The sequence below is a fragment of the Hippoglossus hippoglossus genome, chromosome 4 (genome assembly GCF_009819705.1).
Source record: "Hippoglossus hippoglossus isolate fHipHip1 chromosome 4, fHipHip1.pri, whole genome shotgun sequence".
Taxonomy (NCBI): Eukaryota; Metazoa; Chordata; class Actinopteri; order Pleuronectiformes; family Pleuronectidae; genus Hippoglossus; species Hippoglossus hippoglossus.
The window spans coordinates 23,347,617-23,369,610 of NC_047154.1; the positions used below are offsets into that span (position 1 = coordinate 23,347,617).

At 43.4% G+C, this 21,994-nt stretch overlaps 1 protein-coding gene across 1 annotated transcript in view; it reads left to right on the forward strand.

Moving 5' to 3' along the window:
• Positions 1-21,994, forward strand: part of LOC117759899 (contactin-associated protein-like 4) — a 72,128-nt gene that overhangs the window by 42,846 nt on the left and 7,288 nt on the right. Inside the window, exons 10-20 of the mRNA XM_034582394.1 lie at positions 509-680; positions 5,481-5,587; positions 7,881-8,000; positions 8,141-8,344; positions 9,313-9,475; positions 10,877-11,004; positions 11,704-11,874; positions 14,302-14,520; positions 17,209-17,448; positions 19,521-19,757; positions 21,670-21,803. Of these exons, the coding sequence (XP_034438285.1) occupies positions 509-680; positions 5,481-5,587; positions 7,881-8,000; positions 8,141-8,344; positions 9,313-9,475; positions 10,877-11,004; positions 11,704-11,874; positions 14,302-14,520; positions 17,209-17,448; positions 19,521-19,757; positions 21,670-21,803 (1,895 nt within the window). The remainder of the gene's footprint in view (positions 1-508; positions 681-5,480; positions 5,588-7,880; positions 8,001-8,140; positions 8,345-9,312; positions 9,476-10,876; positions 11,005-11,703; positions 11,875-14,301; positions 14,521-17,208; positions 17,449-19,520; positions 19,758-21,669; positions 21,804-21,994) is intronic.

A 21,994-nucleotide genomic window follows, 5' to 3' on the forward strand; every position in this document is an offset into this window, starting at 1 on the left:
CCATTTCTCCTCGATTGCTGCGGCAGCTAATGAATCTTAATCTTCATCATCACCTCCTTAGCACAGCAGAAGTCTTCTCTTCACACACTTTTCACACCTCCTTCAAACGAGTTATCATACGAGCACCCAGAACTCGGTTTAACTGAACTAAATAAAAGGAAAACCAATATCACAGCTGCGGGAGTATAAATCTCTACTGAACCTGTGTGAAGATCCTTTGCACAAATCTACGTCACTAACCAGTGTTTATCACCAATAAAAGGTTTCATCTCCGTGTTGCATGAATCAAAGAGGCATATTTTGTATATTTCCATCCATAAGTTTCATTTGGTTTCTTTTCTGTAACATTTACTGTATTTCACTGTATTTTCATTTACAATATTTGGCCTTTCTGAGTTCAAAAAGTATAAATTGTCGAGAGTAAATGATACAAAGAAAACAAAGTGCATAGACAAATACAAAGTTGAGTCCAACCTCTGATCTGAGTGTCCCGTGTCTCCCTCCTCAGGTTGTCCTGCTCAGCCGAACAGTCGGGAGTGTACGAACCCTTTCACCACGTTTCAGGGCTGCATGCGTCTCCTGACTCTGGACGACCAAACCGTGGACCTGATCAAAGTGCAGCAAAGGCTGCTGGGAAACTACAGCCACTTGCAGATCGACATGTGCGGCATCATCGACAGGTCAGTCTCCAAATAACACCAATTTAAACCCACACATCCTACGTCTGTCTGAATATGAGATTTGTGAGAACACTTGTGGGAAGAAGTTTGTGATTTGTTTGCATTTCACTCCTGGTTTGGAGCAAATGCAATTCAATCAGTGGAGGCTGGAGACAGATCAGGTTCCTTTCCTCACAAGCCAGAAAACACGTCTCCTCATCCTCCTGCTCTGTAACGAGTGTGTGTTTAAAGTGAAGCTGCAGCATCGGGAGGCGTCTCACAGGAGACCGAGCTGCACAGGCTGGTGCTAATGAGGGTTTTAATTTAATTTGTACTGGTTTTATACAGTTTGTTATTTTATGTGTTGTTTTACAGCAAGAGCCCTTTGAGGAGCTGTTTGGTTAATTGTTCTGAAGTTTCTCTTCAGTAGTAAAAAAAAAAAATCCCTTTGTGCTGCTACGATGTTGAATTGCTCTGTTTTCCAGGTTTGAATTAAACATGTGTGAAGGCATTTTAAATGGATTTTGACTAAGAATTTGTGTCCCTGAAGAAGACACACGTGTTGAAATCGTCAAGGAATTACCCACAGTTCCTTGCAGTGTGACGTGGGTAAACAAAACGAATGTGGGAATAACGATAAACAAACGAGCACGGAAGGAGCAACCAACCCTGACGTTGACATTACAAGTTTAAAAAAAGGTTTCAGTTTTTGTCTCTTGTCTGATTCTTCCCGTTTCATGAAAATCCGTTGAGTAGATGTTGTGTAATTCTGCTGACAAACAAACCAATGGGCGGGGGTAATAAAATACATATTAACCATCAGCTCCACATAATAACTGAGGTGATTGAAAGGTGAAGACATTACTCGACTTTGACCTTCAGTGAAGATCAAAGGGATGCATAGAAAAACTGTGATATCAGAGGATGCAGGCTGACAAGCTGCTGACGGAGGTGATTTACTTAAGGATGCTTTTAAATTTCCTAATAATCCGCACTCCACCACACGGTTATGTAAGATCTCAAACCTGAGCCATCTCTCAGCGGGGGGGGGGATAAAGCACTTGTTTACGACAAGGAATAAAAAAGATCAAGTTGGAAAAATCTCTCCCTGAGGCACAAGTGCCAGCCTTTTGAAATCAAGGATTTGAAAATAGAACAGTCGCCACCTAATAATCTAAAACTCTCATTCTTACCCACTTCACACCACAGCTTCCCCACATCTGCATTCTGCGAGAGCACGAATCACTTGAGCGGATTCATTAGCAACGAGAAGGAAGTGTATTCGATGATGTCAAAGCTAAAATATAGGAAGTAGATTCTTACCAAGTTAAATAGCAGGTTAGACGACCACCAGCTACTGTGACGCTGCAGACGTGCACTAGGCTTGAATTACCGGGAGGGACTGTGTGTGAGAGTTTTTCTTTAAAATCTGAGCGAAACCACAATAAAAAGTTTGACACTTGTGGAAATGCACTTACTTTCTAGGAGTTAAATTAGAAAATATCACTCTCACACATTATCTGTCAGTTATATGAAATCTGCAAAAAATGTTGGCCCAAAATCTGACATGTGAAAGGTGTAAGTGTCAGACGTTGTTCAGGCGCTTTGTCTGAATCACACTGACGCCTTCAGACCCACGAAGTCTGTGAACTCACCACCTCCCTCACACCGACACTTCACAGTGTGTGTGTGTGTGTGTGTGTGTGTGTGTGTGTGTGTGTGTGTGTGTGTGTGTGTGTGTGTGTGTGTGTGTGTGTGTGTGTGTGTGTGTGTGTGTGTGTGTGTGTGTGTGTGTTGAAGTGAGATAGAAGAAGCTGTCAAAAGGCCGTAATTCTGACCTCTCTGCTCCTGTCAGGTTCCTGACAGCTTAATAAAAACAACCTGTCAATGCTCACGCACCCGCCCACAAATAAGAAGACACACAGGTCACAGAGAGGTTCTCCTCTTCTTGTTGTGTCTGACTGTCTGTGTGTCACTGTCTGTCTGTCAGACGCTGATCTTACCACACACACATATTCACACATACACCTTCACACACTCATTCCCAAACTCTCTATGTGTCTCAATTCGGGGGACCCATCCTTCGGAGGCTCCATTTGAAGACCGATTGCGGCACAGCAGACAGTGTCCCAGGTGTCCAATGCGTCCTTTCACCTCAGAGCAACGGAGGCTCAGCCTGGTGGATCCCGGTCCAACCCATCCCATGATTCATTTCAGTAAATAACACTCTTTCAAAGGGGTAATGTCGGCATTAATCAAGGTGAAAACGCTTGAAGAATGAATTATTAAATTGACGTTACTCAACTGAATGGTACAGATGTTAAAAACCACGTATTTTCGACATTTTTAATCAAGCTAAGAACTTTCTCGTCTGCAGCTCTGTTGCTAGGCGACGGCTGTAATGGTGGGACAAGCTGGTGACGCATTAAGAAGACGGGACCGTTTTGGTTCAGCAGACATGAAGGATGCAGCCCCTGAATTGAGACGCAGCTATTGTGTGTGCGTGTGTTTTATCTATGATCAGAGCAGGCGAAAGCATTAAAAAAACCACCTTCCTCTCTGGCTCTCTCTCTGCAGGACATCCTGCTCTACCTGTCCGGTAATAGAGTGCAGGCGGGAGGTGCGGCGCTGTGTTGGTTTAGCCAGAGGCGCTAATAGAAACCAGGAGATTGGATGCGAGCCCTGTGATCCACGTTACATTATAGGACGGTGTCACACAGCACTGGAAACTTTTAGATAAGCTGCAGAGTCTCTTTTCTCAGTTAATCCCGGAGCCCTGTGATCTGAGCTCTGCTGCAGCACACTGTCACATTGCATTGCAAATCGTTAGTCAGGCTCGGAGCCCTCCGGAGATTTATAGAGGACAAAGTGTTTTGAAACTGGGAACTTTTAGGGCCCTGGAAAGATTTATAGTAGATGAAGTGATAAGAGCCACAGTTCAGCTCACAGTTTGACCCGGGCTTGTGTTTGTGATTCCTTTTTGTAATTTTCGCTGCGTGTGCTCCTGGATGAGGCTGCGTGTGGCAGCCGGCCGCCGACAGCAAACTGGATGCTGAGAAAATGACAGAGAACTCCTCCAATGCTCCTGGAAAGAGTTTCCTACTGCGGCTGCAGACGAGTCTTGCCAAGAAAAGTTTCCCCAAACTTTAGCAGACTTCAGCGAGAGGAAGAACAAAGTGGATTTGGGGGGGGAAACAAAACTCCTGCAAAGTGTGTGCATGCACAGACATTTGTCTGCTGCTCCTCTTGTCTGCTCGAACAATGCAGATAAAGGAGTGGATCAAAAAAGGTCTGTTCCCTCATTCTACAGTCTGGTGGGAGAACTTGTGAAAGTAAACTGTGTTTCACCTGCTGAGGAAATCAAGTCTGGTTGAGTTTTATAAAAACATAAATCATCAAACCATTCGAATCAAATTTTTGTGGGAATGAAGAAGTAAAGATGGAGGAGTATAAGAAAGACAGAAGTTTCGCTTATGTCACCATCTGATAATAAGCATTTTGTTTATCGATATCAAAAGTGATAAAGTCTCCATTTATATGAACTGGTTTATTTCCAGCTACACTGAGGGATTCTGCAGATTCTCTCACACTCTGACCTCATTTGAACTGGTTCACTGTCCAAACCTTGCTGCTGCTCTCCTCCTCTCCTCTCATCCATCCTTCCCTCCGTCCCCTTCAGCCCTCAATTCACCTCCTCATCACCACCTCCTCTCTCTCTCTCACCGTCCTGCACCAACTTGATTCCTCAGTCCATCTACCTCCTTTCCCTTATTCCTTTGGATACTTGGCTTCGCCTGATTGTGATTTTGTCTTTCTAACTTTGTGAGGCCATTTTTAGTTATGACTGTCAATATTGGTTATTATTCCTTTTATTGAATGTGTATTTAACCAGGAAGGTCCCATAGAGATACAGCATGTCTTCTGCCAGGGAGTCCTGGTCAAGATGGGCAGCAATGAAAAGGCAGCTTTACAGTTCAAGTTGCATTCATACATTCATGCAGTCCATCTATATTCTATCACTCACCATCCATACCTTTGGAATGCAGACTGTACCTGTAGGTGCCTGGGGATTGAACCACCGACCTTCTGGTTGGTGGACGCAGGACAAATTCAACTCAGTTGCAGTACAAACTCTTTTGTTCCCTCACCCACGTTCAGTTCTTCATGGAAATACTATTAAACTGTGACTTTAAATTGACTGATTGAATGAGTTTGAATTGTGCAATTTATGCACAACTTCATACATTTGTTGAAAAAAGTTTCCCTTATTGGATTTCCGATGTTAGAATTAGTATTAATGCATCGCTCCTGTGTGTTGTACATTCTGCTTCTGCAAATACAAATGAACTCACAGCTGATTGAACTGCACTTGGTCCCAGTTTAATATGCACTAAATTAAACTGTTTTGCATCCGACTCTTCAGCATTATAGGTTCCCAGCCACAAATGTCTCGCCTCTAATTGCACCACAAATAAAGCAGCATGTTTTTATTCCGCTCCTAAACTTATAGCAAGTAGATTTCTTTCATTAGAAAAACACATCATAGTTCTGAGCACTGTTCCAGCTCCGATTCTCTCATTTAATATGCAATCGATTTGTGAGATCTTCCTCATCCTGTCATATTTAAGTCTTTAATCAATAAATCAGAGAAAAAAGTGATGTTTCAAACCTAGAAACAAAGATTTGAAATGGTCTGAACTGAAACTTTTTGTTGTTGTCTTGAATCGGCTTTTATTCAGGTGCCTCCTACACACCTGCTCCTCAGAAGAGCCGGGGCCTTTTCATTTTCCTTTTCCTAACACGTGTGTCTCTGTCTCTCAGGTGTTCTCCCAGTCACTGTGAACACGGAGGTAGATGCACTCAGTCCTGGAGCAACTTCCACTGCAACTGCTCCACCAGCGGCTACAGAGGAGCCACCTGCCACAGCTGTAAGCAACTAGAGCCACAGAAACATCTGGATGCTTTTAAAATGCTGAAATACAAGGAACGAAATAGAAGCTGCTTCAGTGTTGAAGTGGTCGCAGCTTTTTAAGAGTAGGTAGAGAGTGAAGCCAAAACAATGAGCTGAAAGATGCTAAAAGGCTCCATATATCCAAGAGGAGCTATAGTCAGGTGATGGTGAATTTATGTTTGGAAGACTGTGAGAATGTTTGGGAGGAGACTGATTGAAACCAATAGGTTAATAATCCAATAATATAATAATTATATGAAAAAGGCCGATACGAACAATGATTTCTGATATGTATGAGCATGAACTGGTAAATGCTGTGTATTTATATATATCTCTTTTCTAGTCTTGATGACCCCTCAATTGACACACGTTCTTACAGTGCATCTTTGTGCAGCACTTTCTTTATCACACACACACACACACACACACACTTCCGTCAGGGGCAATTTGTAGTTTAGTGTCTTGCCCAAGGACACTTTGGCATGCAGAGTGGAGGAGGCCGGCTTCAAACCACCGACCTCCTGGTTAGTGGACCAGCTGCTGAGCACAACAAACACATCTTCTCAAAAAGCCAGAAATTTCCGGACACAACTCAGTTTTTCTCTGAAACTTTAACGACACATCAGATATTTTCCTTTGAACTGCAAATTCAAGTTTAACACATCTTAAGAACAAACTTATCTTTAAAAAGATGGCATGTGGAGACTTGTGTGGGAGTTTGCAGCACTTTTAAAAACCATTGCTTCTTAATGAAGAAGAGCCTGGTTGGTATAAGACATGATGCAGAGATGAAGTGTCACCCTCTCCGCTGAGAGGAGGCTGAGGAGAGAACAAAGGGGGGGGGGGGGGGGGGGGGCATCCTGCTGCAGATGAAAGCTGTAATTTCCTCCCACTTCTCACTTCAAACAGCTCACATCAACCACGGTGTCAGAGGGAAACTCTGCCAGCGTCTGTCTCCACTTGTTTAGTGTTGTGATTGTAGAAGTTTGAGGTTCATGAGAAGAATCGCAAAAAGAAGCAATTAAGAATTGATACAAACGCATCAGTGCTGCAGAGAGTCGTCCATTTCACTGGGTTCCTTATGAAGAAACTCTGGGCTTCATTAATGCTTCCTCATAATGACCCAATGAAAACACTTACAGGCAACTAGATTCATTTTGTAAGTTAATGTTGAATAAACATGTTCTAATCAGTTGTAAAGTTAGCCATAAAGGTCATTCTATCGTCTTAGATGAAAGATTAAATAAAAACAAGAGGAGATACAGAGACACACAGATAAACAGGAGGTGAGATCATGTGAGAGCAGGAGAGTGAGTCCCGAGGCCGACTGTTCTTTCCACATAAAAAGATTTCAGCTCAGACACGGCCTGCAGTGGTTTAGGTGAGTCAAATCAACAGGATTGTGGCTGTGATTACAACGCAATCTTTTTCTGTGGTGGTACGATCAGCTCCGGACAGGACCAGAGCCAGCTCAGGTTCACACACACACACACACACACACACACACACACACACACACACACACACACACACACACACACTCACTTACGTTCAGGATTTATTGTTATATTGGTGTCCAAACCGTTTTTCAAGCTGATTCACGGTTATGTTAAGTGTGTGTTGGGTGTGTGTGTGTGTGTGTGTGTGTGTGTGTGTGTGTGTGTGTGTGTATTCTACACACAGGGTTTTACACAATTTGTTTGCACCTATTTTAGTTCCACAGTCGTCTCATTGTTGTATGACTGTAAGTTTTTGATCCATGCCTGTTTTATTTATTTACCTCCTGACGCTCTTTCAATGTTTCTATGATATTTTTCTACATTTATTTTGATTAATGATGTATTTTCCTTTGGGGAAATTCACAGAATACAAACACGCTTTGGAGACGAGCAGCGATCATTTGGGTCGAGTGTTTTGTTTTTATTTATTATTTCATTATATTTTAGTCATTAAAAAATGCATCGTGCCTCTGGACATAACACAGGCAGTTATTCTGTTTTCTGTAAAAAAAACCTGTTTAGTTTTATGTGAACATTATTTAGGAGACAGTTACTAATTGAAATCTTTTTAATATTGCGTAAATTCTCAAATGATAACTGACAAAATCTTCTCATTAGTTTGGAAAAGGATTTATATTTTGACTCTTTTGTTCTATGAAATCTTTTCTGCATTAAACCGTTTGAAATCAACTTTGTGACAAAGCTGCTGTTGATTCAGTAGAAAGTTATTTAGTTATTCTTGATATTCTTTCATTGTGTTTTCCTCCCCAGCGACTTATGAGCAGTCGTGTGAGGCGTACAAACACAGAGGCAACACATCGGGACATTATTACATAGACGTTGACGGCAGTGGACCAATCAAACCCCAGCTCGTCCACTGTAACATGACAGGTAGCACAAACACACACACAAACACACACACAGATACACACACAGTACCAGTACATATCTCAGTTCAACCCAGTAAACCCAGCTCCTCTCTATTCAATGTATCTCCCTCCATGTCTGCGTTTCCCTCGTCTTCCCACCAGAGGACAGGGCGTGGATGGTGATCCAGCACAACGACACTGAGCTGAGCAGAGTTCACTCGTCTCCAGAGCGAAACCAATATTCAGTCCACTTCGATTACTACGATTCTGAGGAGGAGCAGCTACTCGCCATCATCGGCCAATCGGAGCACTGCGAGCAGGAGCTGTCGTACCACTGCAGGAAGTCCCGCCTCCTCAACACACCAGGTAAAAATCTTGTTTTTTCTCTACATGAAAACCACCTGTAGAGGGCGCTGCTGCCGAGTAAAAGTTACATAGTGTTGCTTTAAGTTACTGAGATGATTGTGGGTGAGAGTCACATATTCAGGTCAAGCACTCTTGTGTTTATTTACTGAAGGTGGAGGAGAGCGTGTAGTTAAAAGTAAAAGGGCATCAGAGAACAGGTTCGGCTCAGGATCTATATCTGGCAGCGGAGAGGAGAGGAGTGGGGTGAACTTCTGATTTAGTTTGTTCAACATCAGTTACTTTTTCTGTTGTGCGTTTTCTCCGCCTCATCCCGCTGCAGCGGCTGAAACTTTCTCTCAGCTTCTAATAACTTAACTGCTCAAAATGGGAAATTACAAGTTGCATTGTTTTACAACTTTGCTCTTCTGATGCTCCTCTTTCTTGGCAAAACAGAATCTTAATTTGAACATGTTCCTTTCTTCTTCCTACCAGAAAATAAGGCTCTTAGGTTTCAAAGTGCGCTGAAGAAAGTCACCTGCCACCACTTTGTGCACCTACTTATCAGGATCCTTTTGAGGGAGAGAGGTCTAGAGACAGCCGCTGCCCATTATCTGTCCTGTTTTATCAGGGAAACAGCAGCGATACATGATCAAGGCCGGGCAGCGAGGCTGTGAGGAGCCGCTGCAGGGCTGGCACAGAGCGCGGCTGGGTTTGTGTTCAAATCCAATGGGTCTTTTTTAGATGGATGGAAGGAGGAAGAACAAGAGGATGGTTCTATATATCTTCTTTTATATGTCAGCCAAGCATGGACTTAAATAAACACATCCACAAATGTGTGTGCGATGAAAATAAATGAGTGACACTTTTAGAGACATTCAGTCATCAGTCACTGTATCCTCACAGGATTTATTGTCTTACCTCTGTTGTATCATTCATGTGGAATGATTAATATGTTTGTGTGTTTGTGTGTGTGTGTGTGTGTCCTTCAGAGGGGGCTCCGTTCAGCTGGTGGGTGGGAGGTCCGGGTGCAGGTCAGATCCAGACGTACTGGGCTGGAGCTCCGCCGGGCAGTCGTCAGTGTGCCTGTGGTCTGCAGGACGCCTGCCTGGATTCACATCACTACTGCAACTGTGACGCTGACTACGACCAGTGGTACGTTACTTCATGTCCTTTGGATCAACATTGTTATGACGGAAGAATGAGGAAGTCTGTTAGAAGTGACAATCGATCACACCTTGCTGCATGTTCGCCAAATGAGACCGACCCTTTGTTTTGGGATATTTGAGCCATATTTGCTATTTTACAAGTGGCCACTTTGGGATAAGATTCATTTTGTCCAGAAGACCAGAAGAAGTGCCGCATCCTTGCCTGAAGTGGCCCACATCCGTACGCTATCGGGGTCAAGAGCCGTTAATTGGTTACACCAGCTTTAAAAGATGAATATTGTGTCTTGGAGCAGATATAACACTGAAAAGGTAGCATGTTGTTTCAGAGGCTGAACTCATGAGTCATCAAAACGATTCAGCGTTTCCCAACACATCCTGGTTTACCGGACTGAAAGGAGACCACGACAAATCCCCAAATATTTACAGATCCTTCTCTCTTCGTGTTTTATCCTCTCCTATATTCAAATCCTTTCATCCTCGCTGTGAGCAATTCTCTATTTAGGTCGCCTTCCCCAATCCTGTGACCAATTATACCGTTAGAGCCATTTCTCCCGTACTGTAACCAATCCTGCCACCGTCTGCATCGCCAAAGGTCTGTCTTTCTATTATCTCCCTGCCTCAATCTGACTCTATTTTTACAGACTCTCTCCACAGATTCACGGCGTCTTTCTGCGCCGACAGTCCCCAGATTTATTTCTTGTTAAAAAATGTGCAGAAACAAAAGCTGCTGGAAGGTGAAACACGGAGGAGCTGAGCGTGTTTGTGCAGATCAGTCCTTCAGCCGACGTTCCTTCAGAACAGCGGTTCCACAAAACATCGTTCGCAGAGACGTCGAGTCGAGCCCAGACTCTTCGTTTGAACGCTCTGTTGTTTGGGTTCAGCTGTGGGCACAAGTGTTTCACCCGTTCTGCGTGCGTGACTTCTCAGCTCGCTAGAGTTGATGCCCTCTTCTTCACCTCTGTCTTCGTCTTCACCTTGTTTTACAGCTTCCTCTCTCCTCCGTCCTTTTCTAATCAAACCTCATCTTCTTTTTCTCCACCTTGTCTTCCTCCACATCCTTCATCATCACCTAATCCCTCAGCACCTAATCTCTCTTGTTTTCTCTCCTCCTCTTCCTCTTGTCTTAATCAATCTCCCTCTTCCTCCTCTTCCTTTTCCTCTCATCGTCCCACTTCCTCTCATTTTTCCCCTTTTTTCTTTCTCCTTCATGTCATTCTCCTTTTCCTCCTCTTTCCTCTTCTCGACATCTTTTCTCATCACCCCCCTTCCTCACTCTTGACTTTTTTCCTCTTCTTTCCTCCTCCTCCTGTTTGTCTCTTCTCTTTGATCTCCTCCTTCTTCGTCACCTAATTTGTTTCCCCTCCTCCTCCTCCTCCTCTACTTCCAGGGCCAACGACTCAGGCCTCCTCACCCATAAGGAGTCTCTTCCGGTGAGGTCTCTGGTGCTGGGTGACGTCCAGCGTCCGGGGTCGGAGGCCGCCTACAGGGTGGGACCGCTCCGTTGTCATGGAGACAGTGAGTCCATTTCCGTCAGGGCTCATTTGGTTACTTCTGTGAAATATCTTCAACCTTTCAGCAGTATTGGAGAAGTTTTATGTTATTTTTAATTGGTTGACAGTAAAAGAAAAATGTTGCTCAATATCGTATAGGCGACTTTTCAATAATTAAATATTAAAAAACACTCTATATAAGCAATTAGTCCTCTGTTAATGTCTCTGTGATGTGTAAATGAGAAGTAATTAAGGATTTAATAGAGATATTAAAAACCAAGCAGAAATACGCCCAAACAAAGAAGTAGTTTAATGGAAAAATAGGCTGCAAATATATCTGCTAATTAGGAAATCAATAGCTGAAGTATGACTCCATTTATGCTCTGTAACAACAACGTATGATGAGAAGATATATAATGAACTCATCTAAGTGATAATTGCCTCTGATTTCCGTCTTCTGTTTAACGAGCAAATAAAAAAATATAAATATATAAACTTCTTACAAAGTAAATCAACATAAATGAGACGACGCAGCTGGAGTTGTGCCTTTGTTCGTTTCTAATTAACTGAACAGTTGGTTCATTTGTTTACAACATGATTTTCATTATCCAGCCCATCACAACGAGCTGTGTTATAATAAGCTTTGTTCCGAGGTGATATATCACAGAACACAAAATAAAGAGGGACATACGTTAATTGTTTTTTTTTCTTGTTTGTCTGGCAGGGAACTTCTGGAACGCTGCGTTTTTTGACAGGGAGACGTCTTACCTGCACTTCCCCACCTTCCACGGCGAGCTGAACGCGGACGTCTCCTTCCTGTTTAAAACCACGTCCTCCTCTGGGGTCTTCCTGGAAAACCTGGGCATCAAGGACTTCATCCGCATCGAACTCAGCTGTGAGTGTGAATAGAGGATTACTCTCATTACCAGGTTTCGTGATTTGTTCTAAACAGCAGTAAGAGGGAGGACGTCCTACCAAGACTGAGTGGACAAGTCCGCAGAGTGACTGTTTTCATACTTACTGACCCCTTCAAGTAATTACGGATAACAGCCCAGAAAATGTATTTTACACAATATGGGCCCTTTAGTATTATTTCCACCCTCCACTGAACCTTTAACCCTCTGGGCTTGAAGGACACCTCCGCATTTTCAAATCAATATTCCCTGATCTTTCCCTTAATATCCAAGCGATAATACAACCCACGGACATGGTTCGGACACTGCAGGAATCCTGTTGTTTGTGTCAGGGTGGATGATTATTGGGTCAGTCACATATTATCCTCTGAGCCCATCGGCTATCGTCTGATGATGAATTCACCTCTGAGGGCAACAGCCAATAATTTGTGGCAGTGGATATCGAGGCCAGGACTCTGTCTTCTGTTCACCGTCCACTGTTCACATTCTGACGAGTTTCCTCTGTCACGAGTCAGACGTTTCTCCACAGGAGCAGAGAACATTGTGGCTCAGCACTGTTTTCTTCCCAACCTCAATCTCTGACCTCAACCAAGTAATTTTTATCAAAACCAGACTTTCACTGACTCGAACCAAACTCTTTTTTTGTACCTGAAACTAACCAAACCTTAAGACCATGTCATATCAGGAATCTTTTAATCTTTTACGTTTGCTTGTTTTGTGTCGATAGAAGAAATCTGCAGCATGAAGTCCAGAGTTAAAGATGTTCCCTTACTGGCCACACTCTTTGACAGATGAATTTTGTGGACTAAGGTGCAATATCTTTCTAATAATTGCCTTTGCCCCTCACACACAAACGTGGTTAGACATTTAGGATGAAAGGTGTCCCTCCTAGTTGGCGTGGTTACGGTGGAAGGTGTCTCTTATCTCTGCTGGTGTTATGACAGCTGGTGTTGAGGTGACTCTGTATCGTTAAAAGTGCCGTCGACTTGACTGGAGCGAGGCCAGAGAGCAGCTGCTTTATTAACTTATTCCTCTGGGTCTTTCTCTCTGAGAGCGCCAGGGCGGTGCAGCTTTTCTCTCCACTGTCCGTGAGGGATCGTGTTTTCTTCACACACACATGTCGCTGACTTCATCTCTAAAGGTGGAGCGTAGGCACAGGGTGGTGAAGGATGAACAGACCCTATGTGGCCTCCAGCTCACCTCTCTTCGTTATATGTTAGGTTTTTTTTTACCAGTGTAATCGCTGTGAAGGTTAATGACTAAAAGTCTAGATTAGGTTTGGAGTTTGTATCCATCTGGGGCATTTAACAGCATTTCTAGCAGCCCTATGTTTGTAAATCTGCGTGTGTAAATGGATGGTACTTAAAAAACCTTTACAATCTGTCCAGTAGATTGTCTCCGCCAGACGCCGAGACACAGCAGCAGCCACTGCCATGTGATCTTATGGGGCAACTGTGACGGTCCACGAAATATCTACTAAACATTATTACACATTTACTATTTGGCCACTAGAGAGAAAGTTAGTCTTGAAGTTAACAGCAACTGGAATAAAAGTTGCTTGTGTGACGACGATGTGAAAGAAGAATGTGCAGCTGGCACACACACTCACACACACACACACACACACACACACACAAGCAAACACACACGCACATATGTTGCAGTCTTTCTTTCTTGCCCTGCTCTGGTCTCTGAATCATCTTAGATCTTTGTCCATCTGTCCGTCCATCCGGCCAACAGCTGGGCAGGTGGGAGTGAGTCTCTTCACACTTCTCACAACATATGATGATGATGATGATGATGATGATGATGATGATGATGATGATGATGAAAGGACACAATGGGTTTATTGAAATATGGCGTCACTCCGGGACCAAACTGAAGAAATGTGCTTTTTCTTTACATTTTCAGGCTGAAGAAGGACACATTTATATTTTTTAAATATTAACGTTTACAAAATGACGTTATTATGTAATCCCCCTGCATTCCTCACAGAAATAACTCATCAGGCAGAGTCTTCATACATCTGTTGTCTCAAACTGGAATCCGCACACATCACTGGGAGCAGATCAGAAAACATGACGGAGAGTCAACACGATTACACACAGTGCCGTGATGGTTTGTTTAAAGTCTGTTTGTCTCCGTGTAGAGACGGAGCTGTGGCACCTTTTGGAAGTGACACGGCAGATTTACAGTGTCTCGCTCGTCAGAGGACACAATTATCTCAAAGTGTCAGGTCAGGTTTGTTATTCAGTCAGTTGCAATTCAACAGGAACAAGTCAAGCTCTCTCTGCTGGTGTGACAGTGACACCCAGTCGTCCAAACCGCCGCACAGCCCGAGGCTAACCATCCCTTTTGTGTTCCCCCCCCCCCCTTTATCTCATTATCTCCATCCTCTGCCTCCACAGCCTCCTCGGAGGTCGTCTTCTCCTTCGACGTTGGCAACGGTCCACTGGAGGTGCGAGTGAAGACGAGCGTCCCGCTGCACGACGACCGGTGGCACAGCGTGCGAGCCGAGCGAAACGTGAAGGAGGCGTCACTTCGGGTCGACGGGTTCCCGGCCGCCACGCAGGAGGCTCCCGCCGACGGGCACATCCATCTGCAGCTGAACAGTCAGTTATTCATAGGTGAGGAGCAGGAGTGTGAAATTGTGTGTGTTTCCAAAGTGCCTCGAAATGTACAGTAGTCAGGGTTTGTTTAAGGTTATGGTGAAAATAAAGATTCATCATGCTGTTGAGAGAGTAATGATGGACGATGCATCGCCACTTGAAGCGGACATGTCCCGGATACGGGCGTCGCCATCTTGCGCTTTAATGTCATTTGGAGTCTGTGCAGTAGAGTTCGTGGTGTGGAGGGTTGAGGTTCTGCACATGCACATGCTCGACCAGTTGCAAGTCAGTCTCAGCTCACCATCATTATGTCTCACCCCATACCATCAATTTACTAATATAATACTAGAACCAAACAGAAAAAACAGCATTTAAACATACATCACTACCTAAAATGACAGAAACCATCTTTGAGAATATGTTATTTGATCCCATTAACCCATTTACTAACATGGAGTACGTCTTTCTATCAACATCAGTTCAAACTCACTCACTAACTGCTCGGCGCCTCATCCGTCAAACTGTATTTGAGCAGATTGAAAATCCGACTTTTATTATGAGGCTTTGTCCTTCTGCAAATATTACGGACGTCTGTTCGTTTGCAAACACACATTTTTGAAGAGGAAAAACAGACGTCAACAAACAAATAATAATGGTGGTGGAGAGAGGGAGGTGGGCATTGGATTGGCCGGTTGTGTTAAGCTAATAATCCTTCTTGAAGGGCTTTAAGGAAGTGTTCTCCTTATATGGGCAGGACTGTCCTGGATGGTATTTGCCGGCGATGCAGAGGGATTTAAATGTTCGCATGAAAATATGATGGGATTTTGAAATAGACCGCAGGAAGGGGGGGGGTGTTTTTGTTTGCAAAAAAACCATTATTTATACCAAAGCCATATGCACGTGGATTCCTCTAAACTTGTTTTAGGGAATGAGGAGTCATATGCTCCAGAAAATCTGTTAATTAACCATAATATTGCCTCAGGTTAAATTCTATGACACGATTCTGGTTCATATTAATTTATAGCTATTGGAAGGCATTGATTTTGCATGCACACCGTGACACACATCCCAGTACAAGCTAATAATACCAGAAAAAATGATTTAATTCACCGCACCGCTAAAAGGCTCCTGGCAACTTTCAACCTGGACTTTATTCTTGCATGTTACTCGATGCATTCATTGACTTTGTGAGTCCATCAATGCAACAACTTTTCCGTGGGTCTCTTGTATGACGTACGCTTTAATGAGTGGATTTCTACCACATTTGCAAATATTTATTTTCCTCACTTGGAGGAATCAGTGTCGGAACATCAGTCTAATGATCTGGTGTCACTACACCCCCGCTCGTAATGTGTTGTGAGTGTTTGATAGCTGTTGCTGCAGAAGCCAACTAGAGTCTCACAGAGGTTAGTGATTTTGTTGTATGATGAGCTGCTGTTTTCCAGACTCAAGCTGTGAGAGTAATACCCGGCCACTTCCAGTCTGCCAGAACAATAACAACTGCCATGCGTGGATACAGAACAAGATGTTGAGCTCGCAGCGTAATGAGAAATGTAATTTTTAGAGTCTGAACCCTGTGAGCAGTGTGAGGTTGCTGTAATGGAGGGTTACATGTCAGGTGAGCGGAGGGAGAGATTCTCACTCTGGTCTGGATGAACATCAGACACCACATGGTTTATCAGCCTCCACACACTTAGTCCTTCAGCAGCCAGCAGAGACACAGGCTGTGTCGGTGTCTCTGCAGCAGAGTCACGGGCTTGTTGTGCTGCAGTGGCAACATGTGACTGACAAATCAGACTTTACTGCCGAGCAGACAAACAATTACAGATTTACAGTCGTGCAGTCGTGCAGAGACACACAGGGAATTTGTTTAGAGGCAGGTAAATATGGTTTGATTATGTGAGTAAATTTTTGAGCTACTCTTCCTCCTTTAGTATAAACTACGCCTATCATTTAGATCAGTACAATAGGCTTAGGATTAGACACGTTGATTTGGTTTAATTACCACATAGCTGAAACCTTTTCAAATTATTATTTAATCAGCTCTGTGAGAAAAGCCTTGTAAACGGGACTAAAAGAGAGTGATCTGAAAAGCTCTGAAGAAACAGGTGTGGAAGTAAATACTTTATCAAAAGCCAAGAATATAAAGTTTGAGGCAAAATTCATAAAACAAAGGCAAAGACCAAAACACGATCATAATCAAATCCGACAGGTAAAGAACATAATGCAAGAAAATCTGACAATCTGGCAGAGATCAAGTGGAAACTTAATGGTACATGATGTATACAGTATAAATACTGTGGAGCAGGAGTTTCTTTGGAACTTCTTTTCTTACTATTTATTATCAAAATTATAAACAAAGGCCATAGTGTGAAAACAGATAAATAGTAGTAAAGTTGAAGAGCAAACCTCCACCACCATCTGAGGCACATCACACACACATTTAGACGTTTTAGTCGTCAAACAAACTGAAAAAAAATAATAAAGCTTTCAGTAGAAAGTGTCATTGGGCCTCATTTGGGGTTCTCTGACCATAGTGATGTTGCAGTCTCCTGTTTATAGCTTAGCGCAGAATTTAAGCAGGATCTCTCAAAGAAAACGTTACCAACCGTTACGTCTAACCATTGTGTCTCTGTGTCAGTCACATCTGGCATCACTGACTGTGAACAGAGCCTGTGAGTGTACGATCTTTGTTCTTGTTGACAGGAGGCACTGCGTCCAGACAGAAAGGTTTCCGCGGCTGCATCCGCTCTCTGCAGCTGAACGGCGTCACCCTGGACCTGGAGGAGAGGGCGAAGATCACCCCCGGGGTCCAGCCCGGCTGCCCGGGTCACTGCAGCAGCTACGGCTCTCTCTGCCAGAACCGGGGTCGCTGTGTGGAGAGAACCAACGGTTTCTCTTGTGACTGTGGCCCGTCCGCCTTCACTGGAGCCTTCTGTCATAAAGGTGCCGCAGCCTCTTCTGCTACGCGATGCATTTCACTGTCTGTCTGTTCCATCCAGAGTTTCTCCAAATTAAGAAGAGGAGGTTTCTTTGTGAGTCTGATATGCCAGTCACAGGCAGTGGTGCATTAGTCAGACTCTCTCAGGGGGACAACTAACAACACACCCACTGTAATGGTGCAGGATCGCTGCTTCCAGACAAGCCCTGAACTACAGATATTCTCCTGAATATTCTGGAGGGGCTGTATGTGAGAACCCAAATGTCTGGGTCATTCATCCAGGACAATTTCCACAACTTTTCCTGCTTGGCCTCTACTAACATGTCAATGTCTGATTGAGCCAATGGGAGAATACAGTTATTTGTAATTTCTTGAAAAGTCACAGCGAGCCAGAAGGCACGTTGAGGACCTTTATAATAAATGAATGAATATAACTTTATTTTCCAACCTCGGCTCACCAGTGCAACATAAAATCAAACAAACAGTTGGAAGGACAATACATTAAAATTGAAATAGCAGTTCAGTGTCTGTGGGTTGAAGCCGGTCTCCAGGTGCGGTATACTAAAACTATTTGGCTGAATTATTACATCAGGTCCTGCCTCCTGCTCGCTCTACCCGGACTCCATCCCTCGCCTGAATGTACCAGACCTGAATGTACCAGACCTGTTCCTGTTCCTGTGAACACGTCTTTGTTCCTCATATGTGAAAGCCAAACTCGAGAAAATGTCCGAGTCCGAAAACCTCATTCAGAAGGAGAGTTTGTAAAAGGAGCATCTGGAGCTGCTGCAACGGACAAAGTGGCGTTTTTTCCAAAGTGTCCGTTTGTCTCGAAGAACCGTTGCAAAGTGGATAAGTGATATTGTACAAGCACAATATGGAAAGTGCAGCTGGAGAGGGGGAAGTGCTGTGTCTTTTCTTACTTTGCAAGAACAAAAAGCTGCTATCTGTTGAGCTTCTGGTGCATTTTAGGAAACTCCAGGCGGTTAGTGAGAGGTTCCAGGACATGAATAGAGAATAAAAAGCAGCTGGACATATTTGGTTCACTGTTTATTGTGGAACCAGCTGCGGTGTCTGACATCCTCCGATGCAAAATCGATGAGCTGCAGAGCGACAACAAGCTCAGAGCTGAGTGCAACAACCTCCCTCTGCTCCAGTTCTCTGTGTCCTGAAGATGTTCCCACTCTGAGGAGACAGGCATTCGACTTTTCATTAGTTCAGGACGTTTCCTTCCTCCATGTTTTCTTTTTTTTTTGGGGGGTTGTTTTTTGCAACATGCTGAGTGAACTACTGTCGTGCACGAACAATCCCAGAGGATCCACTGCTTCAGAAACACTCACCAACAGTCACGCCACAGTCAAACTCACTGACTTCCCATTTCTCTGCACTCACTGCACACGGCACCACCCTTTGTTTCATATGAGCATTAACTGAAGCTCCTGGTCTGTATCTGTCTGATGAAGCATGACTGGCTAATCAAATTACTGCATGTGTTCCTAATAAAGTGTCTTTTAGTGATGGTACGAGAGTATTAAACAAACCACTCAGACAAGACGAGGGAATTACTTTCATGTAGATCCACCAGATTAAACTAATCTCTTTTGTTCTCCAGTCTAAAGACATCACAGAGTTAAAGGGACATATTGAGGCTTACTGTGATTTGTGAATATGGGCTATGCAAATATAATTTGATTGATACATTTGATTGATGCCATGACACAGCAGATAAAAAGAAAGTGAAATACTAACAACTATAGCTGTTTCCCAGTCGTCCTCTGTCTCATAAAAAAATGATTTGTACACAAATTGAAAAGAAATGTAACATCACCCAGTTTTCTCTCAACATGTCAAATCGAAAAATGTGGCATATCTGATATCTATCAATGTAATTTGGTGCAGTTTGATTGAATTTAAGGAGACACAGTACTGAGAGACGTTCTTGGTCCCTAATCGTGTCTAAAGCAGAGTTGTTGCCTGAAAACCTGAGTCATCACTTCTTCAATTCAATTCAAAATTCCAATTAGTGCAATGATTCCATTTTCTCTTTCCTGCCTGACTCTCAAACTTTTCCACCTTCCAGAGGTTTCTGCTAGCTTCACGTCCTCGATGTCCATCTCCTACATCCTCAAGGAGCCGTACGAGCTGAGCAGCAGCAACAAGAGCAGCAGCAGCGCTCCGTCTCCGTCCATCTTCTCCGACATGACGCCGAGAGGAGAAAACATCTCTCTGAGCTTCAGGACCCTACAGAGTCCGGCTCTGCTGCTCTACGTCCACTCCTTCCACAAAGAATACCTGGCACTGCTGATCAACGAACACGGTGAGAACACGCGAGTAGATTTCTTTTACCAAATTTCATTCTGCAGCTCTTGTTCGTATCTTATCGTCCCTGCAATTACTTCTCCTGATCTGCTCGTCCCTCTGGGATCAGCGTGTCGTGCTCTGTCGACTGCTTCCTCCAGTGGTTAGGCCCAGTGGAGCTGCACGGAAAACATTTGTTTCACTCGTTATTAAGTGAGAATTCTTTTCAGCATTTTTCCGCCGTGTTCCTTGCCATTGTGACTATTAATTGTGTTCACTGGTTTCACTGTAGAGCTTCACATAGCTCCAGGTGGCAGGGAGCGACTCCAGCACTCTGTTGTTGCATAACAGGATTAGCAGTTATCCAGTGTGTGCAACTTGTAAATATACTGTAGCTGAACACCGGGTTATTTATAACGAGAGTTGAGGGAGATTTCATTTGTAGTTTTTAACAAAAATCTGTCATCATTGAAGGCACAACTACCAACTGGCTTGTTCTGTGTCGATGCTCAGGAATCTACTTCAGAATTGTTCCACGTCATTAGTGAGTCGTCCTCAAACACTTCTCCAATATACTTTCATATTGTTACTGTCTGCAGAGCTTTTGATAAACAGACAACAAACTTTGTGTTCATCCTACCTGGTTTAATGAAGCTGTTGTGCAACCTTTATCAACCGAATTCTGTTTTTTTATAGTCATTGTACGTCGGCTGTTTTTCGTCTGTTGAGCAATCGACACAATCCTCAGACCGCAGTTCACAACTTTTCAAAATAAAGCCTGATTAGGCTGATTACATCGTAATATGCATTGATCCACAGACAGATTTTGTGGAATGAGTTGAGAGTAAAATCTTGAATTTAGAAGTAACTGTTTTAATGACGGAGGAAAAGCTCAGGGACGGCAGGTTTTGAGTAACCGATGAATTCATCATCAGGTATCTGCTCTCTCGCAGATGTATCTAATTAAATCCCAGAGAGAGGTTCCACTCGGTCGCTTCAACAAGGCTTTTCTCATGTTTCTCTCTTTTTGCTGCTGCAGTAACAAAAGCCTCAGCTGCTGCACACAGACTCATTTCAGTACCTCGGTGTCTCCGTTGAGCCTGAACCACCCGCTGCCCTCTCCACCGCTGCTTTCATCTTCATCCAGATCGGCTCTTTTCATAGAAATAAAGTCAGTTATTAATTACAAAAGGTATTCATTATTATCTTATCTGTTTTCCTATCATTTCTGCTCATCTGTAAAATCTGCAGATTCAAGTTATCTCAGCTGTGGCATTTGGGAAGTTTAACACAGTGTTATTCATAGAGATAAAATATCCTTCCAAGCGATGTTAAACGGTTTTTAGCGTTTTAATTTGGCAGCTGGTATTTCGGTAACACTCGCATATCTGCATGAAATGTTATTTGTTCTGTGAAGAAGTGAAAAAATGAATGTGTCAAATGGATTCGCTCAGATCAGATCAGATCAGATCAGATCAGATTGATATTCAGCTTTTTTTACCGTCTACTATCGGGGACGAGACGTCTCACACAAGTGCAATCATTGAAAATAGGAATGCAGGACTTTTGTGGTTGTTGTGTTTCCGCTGTGTGGTTTTTTGTAGTTGTGTTGTGACTTTTGAATTCCTGTTGTATTAATGCACTTGTGTGAGAAGTCTCAGTTGCCGTAGTTTACAGCATTTTACATTTAAAAGTTATTTGTAAAAGATATTTTAAATGTGAAGGAAACGTAAATGCTTTCATGGGCTCTGTGTGTGTAAAACAAATTAGTCCACAGGGACAAATAAAGCTCGATCTACTCGACCTCACAGTATAATAACAGTGTAATAGATGTTAAATAATAGAATGGCTCCTCAGGTTTACGACTTCTCACGAGCGTGGACATTTTGAAATGAAGCTCTTGTCTTTGTGCTTGTTGTCGTCTTGTGAAGATGAGCTGGAGCTGAGGTACAAGCTGCACGGCAGCAGAGATGTGGAGGTGTTGGGCAGCAGAGTCGTGAACCTGGCTGACGGACGTCTGCACACAGTGACCATCGGGAGACTGGCAGACGCTGTGTCTGTGCAGGTGAACGCACACAACAGATGATTCGCACTGTGTCACACAGATCAGCACAAGCAGGGACATTTTCGGAAACTATGACAAAAAGAGTGGGAATACATGTTTTACCACCAACTTTTCAGGTTACATTGTCAAATAAAGCCACTTGAGACTAAGAAAGGAATCTATTGGGAGTTGATTCTCGTCTTCACTATTAA